At 45.3% G+C, this 13324-nt stretch overlaps 1 protein-coding gene across 1 annotated transcript in view; it reads right to left on the reverse strand.

Annotated features, from left to right (window-relative positions):
- ptpn20 (protein tyrosine phosphatase non-receptor type 20) overlaps nt 1–13324 on the reverse strand; it is a 22397-nt gene continuing 9073 nt past the window's right edge. The window contains exons 22-46 of the mRNA XM_053875955.1: nt 13220–13321; nt 13025–13118; nt 12685–12770; nt 12279–12450; nt 11766–11974; nt 11326–11424; nt 10734–11257; nt 9983–10562; nt 9668–9838; nt 9311–9485; nt 9029–9239; nt 8915–8952; nt 8603–8689; nt 7919–7980; nt 7168–7329; nt 6847–7096; nt 6664–6764; nt 6477–6559; nt 5162–5295; nt 4953–5101; nt 4797–4887; nt 2666–3000; nt 2397–2612; nt 1437–1499; nt 1–1348 (exon numbers count right to left, since the gene is read on the reverse strand). Coding sequence (XP_053731930.1) covers nt 1238–1348; nt 1437–1499; nt 2397–2612; nt 2666–3000; nt 4797–4887; nt 4953–5101; nt 5162–5295; nt 6477–6559; nt 6664–6764; nt 6847–7096; nt 7168–7329; nt 7919–7980; nt 8603–8689; nt 8915–8952; nt 9029–9239; nt 9311–9485; nt 9668–9838; nt 9983–10562; nt 10734–11257; nt 11326–11424; nt 11766–11974; nt 12279–12450; nt 12685–12770; nt 13025–13118; nt 13220–13321 — 4305 coding nt within the window. The 3' untranslated portion in view covers nt 1–1237. The remainder of the gene's footprint in view (nt 1349–1436; nt 1500–2396; nt 2613–2665; nt 3001–4796; nt 4888–4952; nt 5102–5161; nt 5296–6476; nt 6560–6663; nt 6765–6846; nt 7097–7167; nt 7330–7918; nt 7981–8602; nt 8690–8914; nt 8953–9028; nt 9240–9310; nt 9486–9667; nt 9839–9982; nt 10563–10733; nt 11258–11325; nt 11425–11765; nt 11975–12278; nt 12451–12684; nt 12771–13024; nt 13119–13219; nt 13322–13324) is intronic.

The raw sequence follows: 13324 nt of genomic DNA on the forward strand, positions 1-13324 counted from the left end.
ATAGTTTTTAATGACAGAGGTATTACATTGTGTGGGAAATATCGGTTACATAGCGGCTGGTACAGTGACAGGATATCAATTTATCATAAATACACAAAAGCGGCTGTGCCATTAAGGATTAATACACTTCACAATGCCGTTGCATAAGCACTTGCTTGACCTGTACACGATGCATTTTCACAAATGAGTGCAAACAATGTGCTTTCAAGAACGATCGCCTCAGATGATGCATTCACAGTGCAGAAGCTCTGTCTGCGTGTGACTCTTAACATGCTCCCGACAGTTCGGATCCTCTCCAGGTGCGTATTGCTTTGTTACATTCCACAGCTTGTTAATATTCGAGTCATTCGTCCTCCTGCATGCATGAGCTGGTGGTTTGTGACAGCAGCTGAAACTAACAAGGTTGATCTGTGACAGTTTTCTGTGTAAACGTTTGTGTTGTTGCTTTTTTTTTTTAATCATTTTGGCTGAATTTGTATTAAAATAGCTGTGATATACAGATAAAAGATGTCACATAACAATTTTTTGCCAAAAGCCCAGCAACTTGTTGCAAATGTTGCCAAAAACCCCGCGTCCAAATTTTAGCAAAATTGACCAGTGTTTTTTAGTGGATCGCTCTTTATCCGTATAAGGGTGTGCATTTTTTTCTCTTTTCTTTTTTTGTACAAAATGAGTCATAAAGAAAGCAACACTAATGGGTGGACTAGACAGTATTGTGCCTGTTACTAGCTACACACGTGGTGTGGTTTTTTGCGTCCACCAAACCTCCAACCGAACAGACTGTCCGTTCAGCCTGCTGCTCTCGGTCCCCGAGCGATTGAAGACGACTCGGGGTGCGGCGTGAGTCATTCAAGGCACTTGATTCTTCTCCTCTCCTCAGGTGATTGACAGCAAAAGTAATAGCGTCCTGATGCTGATGCCCTTCCCCTCCTGGGTTCTAATGCACTTAATGAGACCGGACCACAATCAGACGCTGCTCTTCTTAGACGCATCAAAACGACGGTGAGATGATCCGACTGAGGGCGATTTGATCATTTAGACGTTTGCAGATAAAGGTAAATGACACAAAGGCAAGTCACATATCATCAAATAAAATCCCCTCCGATTGATGACAGCACCAAGAGCACATACGACAACAAAAGTGTACATCTGAAGTCGGGTTGTTCAACATCACAACAACAGGCCTCAACACAAATGTAACCAAGTGGAGTGTCACACTAGCACAAGGTGGAAGCATTCAGACTAGTTTGTGTTCTCTGGGACTGTCCGATTGCCACTGGGTGCCGTGGAGCTGTAAAATTCCCTGTAAAACCTCCAGCCAGACTTTGTAGCAGAAGAGGTACTGTTCCTGGAACAAGAGAGAGACAAAAGGCCGTGTCTGGCTTTGAGAGGCTGTCTTCTCAACTCTGAACTTTGGCCCCACAGTTGGCACTGACCTTGGTCTGAATCATCCCGTGCCGCTGCAGTCTCATCTCTTTAACAATGTCGCTCACGTTGATCTGTAGACAGAGGTGGACAGTTCAGGGTCACTGTGTGAACGCGGCTGCAAGTGTTGTTGATACAGGATGTCGGCAAATATAAATCAGGATGTCAAATCGTGTATTCATGTTTTGTATTGTGTACTCAGTGTATTCATACGACTCCGTTTTGTTCTCGTATTATAAAGTGAAAGCCTTTCTCCGGTTTTTAACAATGTAGTCATCAAGCTGCAAAACCTTTTTGAGTTCCACCGTATCCTTTGTTTCTCAAGTGGGTTCTGACAAGACGATGGGAAACGAATTTACCTATACGAAGAGGCAAAATTTAACATCCCAGCTAACCACTCTTTCCTTAGTGTGATGACATATTGTACGTAAATAGTCGTTGAAGAAAAGCCTCCTTTGTGCACTGTAATCAGGACATGCTCGTACACCACAACGCTGACATCAGCGAAAGGAAATTATGAAAGTGAGCTTTCACATAGTGCGAGAGCAGAGGTGATGACGATAGTTTGACTCATGCCCAGATAGTGGTATGACCCTCTATCATGCCTTGTTACACTATTTATCTGGGTAATTTCCATGCAGTTTGAAAGGATTGTCCTACTCTCTGGAGGCAGGTCTGTGGATATGTGTTGTAAAGTAGACACTGAACATTGTATTGTATGATTTTAACTTTCATGACTATGTTCTATCAATTTCAGGAAGTTGCAGGAATACGAATTACACTTGCTGGAATTTCATTTTTAAACCAGATGGATTCTGGTCTATCGACACATTTGAGTCGTCAAAAACGAATAAGAGAAATGCTTTCCTTTAAAGATCAGCCAGCGCTTCATTTGATGCATAGCGTCCATAATAGAAAGTGAAAACACTAAGCACGACGGTAACCTCCTTAATGAATTGCCTTGTACTCACCGGTAGATCGTTTTCGATGAGGTTAAGAATGACGTCGGTACAGATGAGCACTCCGGTTCGTCCGATCCCGGCGCTGCAGTGAACGGTCACCGGCCCCTTCTGGTGCACGGCTCTCAGGTAGCGGATGAAACGAACCAACTGCTCTGAGTCGCGAGGGACGCCGTGGTCAGGCCAGTGTGTGAATTTCAAGTGGTAGACGAACTGCGTGTCACCTGTCTGGAATACCAACACATTCAAATGGGCTCAGAGAGGAGCATTTTTTTCCTTACCTCTGTTTCCACAATACGGATGATTTTTATGTGAAAGTATTCCATGAACTGCTGGTTCTCCAGGTGGAGTTTGTATCTTCCAGCATCCATAGGCACGTCCAGTCTCTCGGGCCAGTACTTGTGGCATTTGACCCGACCCTTCTCTACTTCCTGCGTCATCATGGCGATGACATTGGATTTGTTTTCCCAAATCATTTGCCAGAACGCAGGCACAGTCGAGGGCAGGGGCCCCTGGCAGGATATGTAGAAGTATTCAAAGTCACCCATCTGCATGCGGATATAGCTGGCGTTGATGTAATCCTGGTTCTCTCCGACTGAAACCCGAGTCGCGTCATCTGTGAAGTGAATTTAAAAATGTGAGCAAAGAACTTGATTCTGAATCGCAGCGGTAGAGTGAAATTGTTGATTCACCAGAGGTTTTATTTGTATACCAAAAACGTCGAGTAAACAGCTCTGGGTTCTCAGCGACCCAGTTCAGTGAAGAGGTTAGTTGTTCCTGAGAGTGCTGATAGACCAAAGGTGGTTTATGGATGTTTTGGTGTTTTGGGAGCTGTTCACTACCTCCCTGCTCGCTGGAGCCACAAATGGGAAACCTGGCTGTCAGACTGAGATGGTAAAAGGCTTGGAGTAATGAACTGGATCAGTAAATAACGGGCTTCTTTCTGGGCCACTTGCACGGACAACAGTTAGAACAGGCCAAAGGGAACACGTGGTGAGGAGCGGTAGTATTCCACTGGGGTCTCTGTCTTTTTCATCAGGCTCATTCATAAGAACTATCGCCTTTTTCCACCTTGAACACAGACCTCTGGAGGCAGCAGAGTCAATGTACTGTGACTCTGGCTGCAAGAATATTTAAAACAAATAAGTATTGGTTGTTTTTACAAATAAAATAGAAACTCAAAAGCAAAAGTACAATGCTAGAAACGCAGCTAACAAGTTCCAATCCATCGTGAATTGATTTTACTAATATCATTTAAATTATGGCCGATCTATGTGAAGAATAAGGATTCAACCTGTGGTCACGTTTGGAACGTGAAGAGGACCCCTTCTATAATCAATGCCTAGCTCACCATGTTAAGCATATCCCAACTGAATAGTTGCAGGTTCAGTTTTTGAGCATGACATGTAGTGTTCGTTGCCACCCAACCAAACCAAACTGTGAGCAGCACAGGAAAATTGAAGTCCTGCAAGTCAGCAGGTTTACCATAATACGAATCACATTCATGTCTTTGAGCAGGACTTATTAACAAAAGACATTATGAAATGATGTTGCGGGGCATATGTAATTATAATGCGGGTGGTTAGTAGCCCACAGGGCTTGACTTTGAGTTCGGAGTTAAGACTGGTTAAGGGAAATGTAATGGTTGAATGATGGCACCTTTCTTTTATCCGTTCATTCCTGTCCCAGCTACTTGGGGTGAGAGTCAGGGGCTCCTTGGGGAGGTCCCTAGTATTATGTTTTTTTGGGACGGTGAAAGTGTTTTACTTCAATTTTGAATTATTATTGTGTGAAGTGTATCAGTTTAAGTGTTCAAAAAGATACCAAACTAGTCATTCTCCTTTACCAGAGAGAAATAGTTCCTGGATTTTTGGAATAGCGGAACTGAAACCTTTGCAAGGTTTGTATGGGGAAAGGCAGGCAGGACAAGTCTTGTCTCAATTTCAGACTGCACAGGTCTGTTAGATCATTGACTAGATTAAGCTGTTAGCAGGCCGGAATTAAAAGATCATATTTTCACCTGTATTTTTTTTTCAGAAAGCTGGGTTGAAGCTAAAAACATCTAGTCTGTTGTGCCACTTAATAATCTTCATGGCCTAGATCAGTTTAAAAAGTAAAGTATAAAAATAATTATGGACCCAGTTCTGTATTTACCCCAGCAAACATTGCTGAAAAGCTGGAATAAGCCAAACTGCACTGCGGAGCTCTGATCAGTAACATGTGTCGCCACCACTTCAGTCAAAACCTCAGTTTATATTAAAAGGCGCTAAGAAAAGTGAAAAAAATCCCCAATAGCTGCCAAGTCAGTGAATGGCCAGAGTTTACAAGCCGTGGTAGGATGGTAAAAATATCCAAGCTGGGGACATGAAATTAAGTAGAGATCAGAAGTCAGAGAAATGAAACCCCACGTACATGGTAGGATGTCTCTGTAGCGATTCTTGTCTCTGTTTTCTGGAGCTTTTCCCACCAGACAGTTATCAGATGGCTTCAGATGCTCCAGAGCCTGAGAATACATCATGAGTCACCCGAATCTACATGTTGATATGATATATTTGAGACGAAACACACCATGAATTCCTTGACCATTTCCTGCTGGTCCAGTTGATGCTGCAGAATTTGGATGAGGGCTTTGACTCTGGAACCAGAGTACTGACTGGTCTTTGATGGACAGATGATTCCTAAACTAGCAAGCTCCTCCTCTGATACAATGGGAGGACCTTTAAGAGAAGAAAAGAAGGTCAGCGCACGGAGGCAATGCAAGAGAAGAGGCTTGACACCTGTTTGGGGCGAGGTGATTTCCTGATTGGTGGCATCAAAAACATCATCATCGTCTTCGCTGCTCCAGCCATCCGACTGGGATTTCCGAATGTCTTTGCAGGACTGGTCCAACAGTTTGGTCACAATATGTTTCCTGAGGGAGTCAGGGGGCAGGGGTGAGACCAGACCATTTACACTCTTCGGTAGGAGGGGTTGAAATCATGCAAGGCTGAGCTTCCTGTCCCTGCGACTTTTCCACCTAAAATGCAGTATAGACATGAAACTAAAATACAAACGTTCCTCTTCATTATTGACTTAAAGACGGTTAAAGGTCCCATATTATGCCAGTTTGTTGAAGCTTTTTTTCTGTGCCACTGAGTGTTGACTGCAAGGAGAAATGGTTTCCAGTTCAGTTCCACTGGTTCCTAACCCATCATGCCCATTACCCTTGGAAACCTGCCAAATTTAAACAGGGCAATGAAAATGGGAACCTCTCAAATAGGGTCTCTCAACATCTACAAGGCAGAACCGTGGCGTACATACTGTCAGCACAATTACACGCCTGCATCAGCTCTTCTGCCATAATTTGAATTTTACCAGGCTCCTGCCCAAAACAACCTTCAATGGAACCCTGAGGTTCAGGATGACTCAAACCGAACCCAATTTCTGTCCCCAAATGTGTATTTTAAATTCTCCTTCTCATGCTACTAGTCCAATATTGCAACCTACAACCTAGCTTGTACTTTTATTTTTGGCCCACTTACGTATGGTACCACCTTTGTCCTAGAGACTCAAATCCAGCCATTGCATCTGTGAGGTGGGCTTTTCTTTTTTCTTTTTTTTTTCCTGGTAAAACCACATCACAGATGCAGGATCAGGTGATGTAATGCATCTCTACAAGAGAACACCACCTGATTAGAGCTGGCTGAAGTTACCGTGGAATGTGAACGAGGAAAGTGACAACCCCAGACCACATGGGCAGTGAAAATTGAAAATGAATTACAATGTAATTAACAGGTCTGTCATTCTTGGCACTCTTCAAAATCAATTTGTGACCAGAGATGTAGCTGTTTCTAAGCCTCTGTGACCTGCTATATATATCACACCATTACTCCTGCATGCAAACATTTCGTGATGTATCGTTCTGAACATTGTAAAAAATCATGCAGAGGCATACTACAGGACCTTTAAACGACACACTCCTGTCCGTGCCTGCTATTGAGCGTTTGAATCTTAGTTTCCAGGTCATTATTTGCTCTCTACTGCCTCCTTGTGAGTGACAGGGGAACTGCAGTACACCATCAACTTGTTAGACTCAATGAGAGGAGTTACTACCTGTCAGAAGCTCCATGCAACATGTCAGTGACACTGAGGGAGGGGCAGCAAGTTTGGTGAGAAGGGGTGCTCTCACAGCTCTCCTGTTCGGCAAACAAGCCCCCGGGGTTAGTAGGCGTTAGTGGAAGTATGTGGGAGCTATTAATTTGTTATAACAAGTATGTATTGAAGAAGATGTTAGTCATACCTGAATTAACACGCAGTCATCTGACACAACTGTCAGCTGCCGGGGAGGTGGAGGTGAGGTGGTGATGAAAGCTACAGATTCCTTCACCACTGACTCCAATTCTGAGGAGGAGAAACATTAGGATCAGGAGTGGGATGCTGCATTCCGGGAAGAATAAAATATGAAAGCGTACGAGTCACATACCTGGGGGATGCTCGACTGACTTATTCAGATTAATGTCAGGTGAGGTTGAGGTGTCAGGGAAAGACACAGGAGCCGAGCACGGCGTTAAAATAGCTTCCGTCTGAGTGGACATGTTTAGTGGTGCCGGTGTTTCAGAGTAAGTCAAGGGCATGATGTCTCTGCAGATAGTGAGCTGCACAGCGCCCTCCGCTTTACGTAGAATATCCACCACTTTGCTGTAGCTGAGTCCTGACACGATGACACCGTTCACCTGGAGAACAAACGGTCATGAATCACAGCTGTCTAACAAAACGCCGTTTTACATTACAATATCGGTTTCACCTCGAGTAGAATGTCTCCCACTCTCAGACGACCATCTTGCTCAGCTAAACCCCCTGAGCAGATTTCCTTCACTCTCAGCATGCTGCCATTGGTCCCACCGATCAAAGCAAAGCCAAGACCCCCACCCTCTGGTTTCATGAACTCCACCTGCATGATGCAGCTCTGAAACAGAAGACGGGAATGAGTTAAGCTTGCATATGAGTGGGCATGACATGTAAAACTCAGTCACCAGGAGTGTGGTTTTGAATATCTCTATTTATATTTAGTAAAAGAGCCTTTCATTTGATTCATTTTTTACATCCCATGTTTACTATTATGGACTAGATGGAGAGATTACATGTTTAATCTCACGATGGAAGATCTCAGAACACATTGTGCACAAGGTTGTTTATAATATCCGGTCTGGATCTTTAATAAAGTCATCCATATATCAACTAGAGACCCTCATGCTGTTAAGCGACAGCACTAACCACAAGTCCTCCTTGATGCCAGCTCCACTAGTGATCACTTTATTGTATGTCCTGTCTTGTCTGTCTATTTGTGTTTAAATCTGTCTTAGTCAGCATTGTTTTAATGTTTACAGCAGACTGCGTAAAGGCTGTATGCTTCGCTTGTAGTTCCTGCTAAACAGCGTTTATTACCCAGAGAGCCATTGTGTAGCGCTCCAAGTACATCTGTGATATACATTCATCCTAACCACTAAGTTAAAGACAACGCTCGTCGTCGATGAGAGGAGGTTTTCTGAACTCACATCCTGCTCTTGTGCAACGGAGAGATGTCTGAAGTTCCCTGCAGTCCTGCTGACGGCTTCAGCTGTAAAAGGAGAAGATAATTGGCGTGAAGGCAGACAAAAGCACAAAAGATCAAACACAATAACTAGCTTCTGAAGAATGTTAAAGTTGGAAAATTAATGACTGTGTTTCAGCCAATTCAATGACTGGACCAGAAGCACAAAGTCGAACACCAAACCAACCTTGACCATTTTCATCCATTCTGAATTAGAAGAATCGATCAATTTCTCCTCTCTGGCAGGTAAGCGTGGCCTTTTCTGTGTCTTTTTAGGAGCTTCTACTGTCACTAAGCAACTAAGCTAGCGACTCTCCTGACCACTGGTCGGTGTGTGTGTGTCGATTTATATTAATGTGTGTGTGAGATGCCTACAAACCTGCAGCCCAATACACTGCTGGAGGTCAGAGGCTTGCTAATTATTAATCCTGCAGTGAGAGCCCACAGTGTGTCTGTCATCATTTTGAAAACACGCACACACACACACACACATACACACACACATACACACAAAACCATCTTTCAGCACCGATATCCGAGTACAGGGGGACAAAGGGCGACAAGAAAAAGGGTGAAGGGGAAGCCCTTTGAAACAAGATGGTGCCGGGAGTGAACTTTTGAATGTATTTTCTGAAACTCATTTACTCACCATTCTCAGGAGTCTGGTCTTTGTCTGGAGAAGCAGGGTCCTCAAAGCGAGCAAATATCTTCTTGTCTTTTTTCCAGTCAAACAGACCTACAAAAGCAGATATTTTTTATGTATCATTGTTGCAAGTAATTCAGAAAAATTTAACTATAATACCGAAGAGCATCAACAGTTACTTGGCGCTATTCTGGGAAGTTGCTAATGATTGAACTTAAGTGAGCTTAGTGCGACAGAAGCATATCTGGTCACCAGGCAATTCACCTGTGGTGCTAACAAACACATAATTCTCGGTTGCTCCGGCTAAAAACACCATACCATTCCACTTGGCTTTTGGGGTCACAGGTGTCTCCTCTCTGTAACATGACACAAACAAGCCAGTCACATGGGGTGCCACTCTTTTAGTCCTCTCATGCGTTTCACATCACCTACCTGATGACTTTAAGTTTGACTTTACGGGGGGCGATCTCGCAGGCTTTGACCGCATCCTCCAGGGTCATCCCAAGAGTGCACCTGCCACATATGTAGAGGATCTTGTCATTGGGCTGGACGCTGCCCTCCTCACTGGCTGGAGAGCCTGGCACCACCTCCAGACAGTAAATACCCTGCCACTTACTGCCAATACCACCCGTCAGCTTTATACCTGGGAATGACACACAGGTTCATAGAGATTACTAGTTTAAGTTTGACTGTTTACAAGAGTCCGTGTCCTACCAAGCTGTCCTGATGGAGTCTTGTGGAGAACAATGTCTGGCAGGCTGTCACAGGGTGGAGGTGCCACCAGGTTGGTCACGGCTCTGCCAAGAGTCATGCTCAGTCTTCTTGGCGAAGACCTGAGTATCGTCATGGCAACATCGTCGGCCACACTTGTGACATCATGTCCATTCACCTGGACAGATTAAAAAACAGGCTTATCCATGAGACCAGATTTTTCTCAGCCCAATGGCTAGGGACTTAAATCATCACTAATGCATGCGACAGATGAACATTGGCTGACAGTTGAGTAACGTAGAGGAACATCAGATGCATGTTACTTGTGTCAGCATTTTAAGCTTCAATGTTAATGCGCACCGTGACCAGCCGGTCTCCAGCTCTGAGGCGCCCGTCTGCCTTGGCAGGATTGTCAAGTATTTCCTGAATGTAATAGCAGTTGTCCAGTTTGCTGCGGGTGATGGTGAACCCGAAGCTGCCACTTCTCGACTTGGTCAGAACCACGGTCAACTCAAACTCTTTCACCAGTCCCTGTGATACACAAAACAAGCGTGATTGTTTGGAGGTTTGACTTTGCCAGACATTGTTTTGGCAACGACCCTTTTGTGTTTCATTTTTTTTTGTCATGCTGTAACTAGTACAGCCCTAGTAAGCTAACACAACCGTGCAACATACCTTTCTTCTGCTCTCTTCTTCTTCCTCGTCCACATCATCGTCATCATCATCCTTGTATTCTCTTGTATTCTTCTCTGGTTCCTCTCTCCTCTGGATTTGTGTAGCTGTGGGCAGTATTTTGGCAGGAAGCATGGGAGCAGGAGGAGAGGAGATTACATGGGCTGTGATTGGGGTCACTGCCGGGGCCGGGGGTAAGATTGTCCTGGTGTTCTTCGATTTGTACTGAAGTGGGACCATCCCTTGCTGAATCGGGTGGTGCTTGACTGGCTGCGTTGTGAGAGGCTGAGAAGGGTGTGCAAGCGTGCAGGTGGTCAGCGTGTCAGAGGAAAGGCTGAGCGGCAAGGTGGACGTGCCCGGGAAGTGAGGAGTTGGATTCTGAGAGCTGAAGCCAGAGGGAGTGTTTGGGTTCTGATTGCCGAGAACTGTGAGGCTGGGTGGGGATGATACTGGTCCAAAAGGATGATTGTGAGAAGGTTCCAGTGTAGAGCTGATGGTCAAGTACTCCTCATCTGCCATGATGGTCAGTCCATTTCCCACAAGGCAGTAGGTCACACTGCCATCTGCCTCTTCTCTGATACCACTGTGGGGGGTTAAGCAATTTCAATTGGACAGCATTAATGGCGTGCCGTGCCATAAACATATCACCTTGTGAGTAATTTTATAACTTCTCAAATAATATCCCACTCTTAAAAACCATCCCAACACCTATACCTTCAGTCCCATAATGCACTGCAATAGTTGCAACCGTTACCTGGTATAAGTTGTGTTTGATGCTGTCTTTGAACAGACGTCCATGAACATGACAGAAGAGCTTGTTGCCAGCGCCCCCTCCTTCTCCTTCTCCTTCTCTTCCTCCTTCTCTTCCAATGCTGGGCGTCGCTCTTCTTTCACAGCACTCGGTCTGAACACAAGCTGGGTTGGCACGCCATCATACATGGGGGAGATGGGGGAGCTTGGGGAGACTGGTGACGGTGGTGATGGCGGTGAGGTAGGTGAGGTCGGTGATGGAGGAGACCGAGGGGGAGACGGAGCCGCCTGGTTGCTAGTTGGGTGTGTTTGGTCCGCACTTTCTTTTCCGTCAAGGCATTCCTTGCTATCAGGAAGTACTAAATCAGCGGCGGGATCTGGAGCGTCCTCCTTTGTCACCTGATCTTCTTGATCAGACAACTGCTTTAGGTTTGATACATCATATTTGAACCTCAGGAGTTCACTGTAGTCCTCTCCCAGTCGGATGTCCAAAGATCTGGATCGAACTCCTCGGATGGGTACGGGACTCTACTCAGAAACAGGTTTATTAAGAAGGGTATCATCGAAGACGTGGAGATTATTTAGAGTGTGCTCACCAGTGTGTTGTCGTCAGCCTCAAACAGCACGCCTGGCCCCGGACGGCAGATTAGCAGATGCACTTCAGAGGGAGCTCCACGTAGCAGGAACAAGACTCTCTGAAAAGAAGAAAGCTATTAGAGTTCCAGTGTACCTGTCAAAATCATTATGACCTTCAGCTGTACAATACCAAGATAACGGCAGCGCTAAAAGATGACACACGGCTACCGTGCTATTCGTGGAGGCAGTGGATTAGTGGGATTAGTGGACCACTGATGTTGCTGGCCTCTTAAAAAAGAGCAGCGTCACCATTCAAGCACTCTCACCCAAGCATTGGTTGCAATAGTTTGTTGAACTCAATATACATGTGTACTGTGTTGGAGGTGGACTGGAGCTGTTTGGCTGTTTGGGGTTGAAATTGATGTTTAAGACATGGTAGAATCAGCACTTGAATTCTCACCTGATAGGAGAGATCCCTGACAGGCTCCTTGTTGACAGACAAAATGACATCACCCTCACGCAGCAGACCGCTCTCGAGGGCTGGCTGTCCCGGGAACAAGCGTTTGATGCGAACCACGCTCGCTCGATCTGCGCTGTTGAGCTTGGAAATGTGAAAACTGAAGCCCAATCCTGATAAGCTCTTCTTCAGCACCACTTCATGAGTGTTTTCTGTGGGATGGGAGAGGAACGTTTTTTGTTTTTTTTTTCATTTCGCTTCACGGGTAAAGCAAACAAAAGCAGGGGACTGTCCCTTTAATTAATGTCACTCAGTAAACAGTCAGCTTCAAGGTTTGAGCACACGCTGTCTTGGGGGAATGGAGCGGCGTCAACGCTCGATGATTCTGACAGCAACCACAATGTAACTGTCAGATGACTCACACTCACCTCTGGGCCATGTGTGCGTGTGCGTGTGTGTGTTCCATTGTGTGTGCGTGTCTGATACTTCTGCGCTGGATATTTTTCTCCCCCTCACCGTCGGTCACAAAGCTGTAGTCCTTCACTCGACCACTCAAGGTCGTTTCCACAGAGACTTCAGTCCTGGAGGGCTGTGTGTGTGTTGCACTGATGGCCGAGGGAGGCTGGGGGGAGTCTGATCTGGGATCCAAGATGATGGTTGGTTCCCGATCTAACAGCAGGCTCACCACCTACAAGATCATGAGAATGATTTGCCGGACGTTAATAAAATGTATTTCAGCAGAAGGAAGCCTGTAGATTTAAGCTTTGGTTCTGGGTTTCCCATTTATAGTTGCCATTATACCCACAGATCTGGAAGTAAGCTGAAAGTCCTTCAATAATTCATCGTTTACTTGAGATCGGACTCACAGAAGGAGCTCAGAACCACAGCTGTTGCTAAGCGAGGGCAATCGTGTTGGCTTTACCTCCCCCGTGCGTTTCAGGCACTCCACAGCTTGCTGGTGAGTCACGCCCCGCAGGTTGGACCCGTCAACCTCCAGCAGTCTGTCACCTGTCATACGCACAAATCTCATCACCATCATTAGTAACAACAATATGTGTGTTTGACTCACACATCCACACAAATCAGTGTTGCTCATCTGAGCATAAACAAGCCGACAAAAGGAGGCAGCAACAAACCCATCAACCCTTCATGTTCAGAGCCTTTTTGCAGTTGTGTAAGTAGCTGACTTTTCATTTCAGTTTTCTCCTCGTATTTTGCAAATTTCCCTTAATCTTAGATTAATATTGTTGGATTATGATTACCGGTCATAATGCGTCCATCTTGCTCAGCAGCGCCTCCTGGAACCAAACTCTTTATGTAGATTCCTCCATATCGTACACTGGTGTTGATTCCTCCCTTAAAAACAAAGGGGGATAAAATTATTGGCCGTGTTTTAAAGGCCCCAAACAGTAGCTGACCTCCACCTCATAATTATGGCAAAAGAGAAAATGACTCACGGCCACACTGATGCCCAGACTGCCGTTGCTCTTCTTCAGCTCCACCATGAATCTCTCTCCTGTTTTCAGGCTCAAAACTGAGGGTGACCTTGGACAAACTTCCTG

Source organism: Synchiropus splendidus, chromosome 9, assembly GCF_027744825.2.
Source record: "Synchiropus splendidus isolate RoL2022-P1 chromosome 9, RoL_Sspl_1.0, whole genome shotgun sequence".
Classification (NCBI taxonomy): Eukaryota; Metazoa; Chordata; class Actinopteri; order Syngnathiformes; family Callionymidae; genus Synchiropus; species Synchiropus splendidus.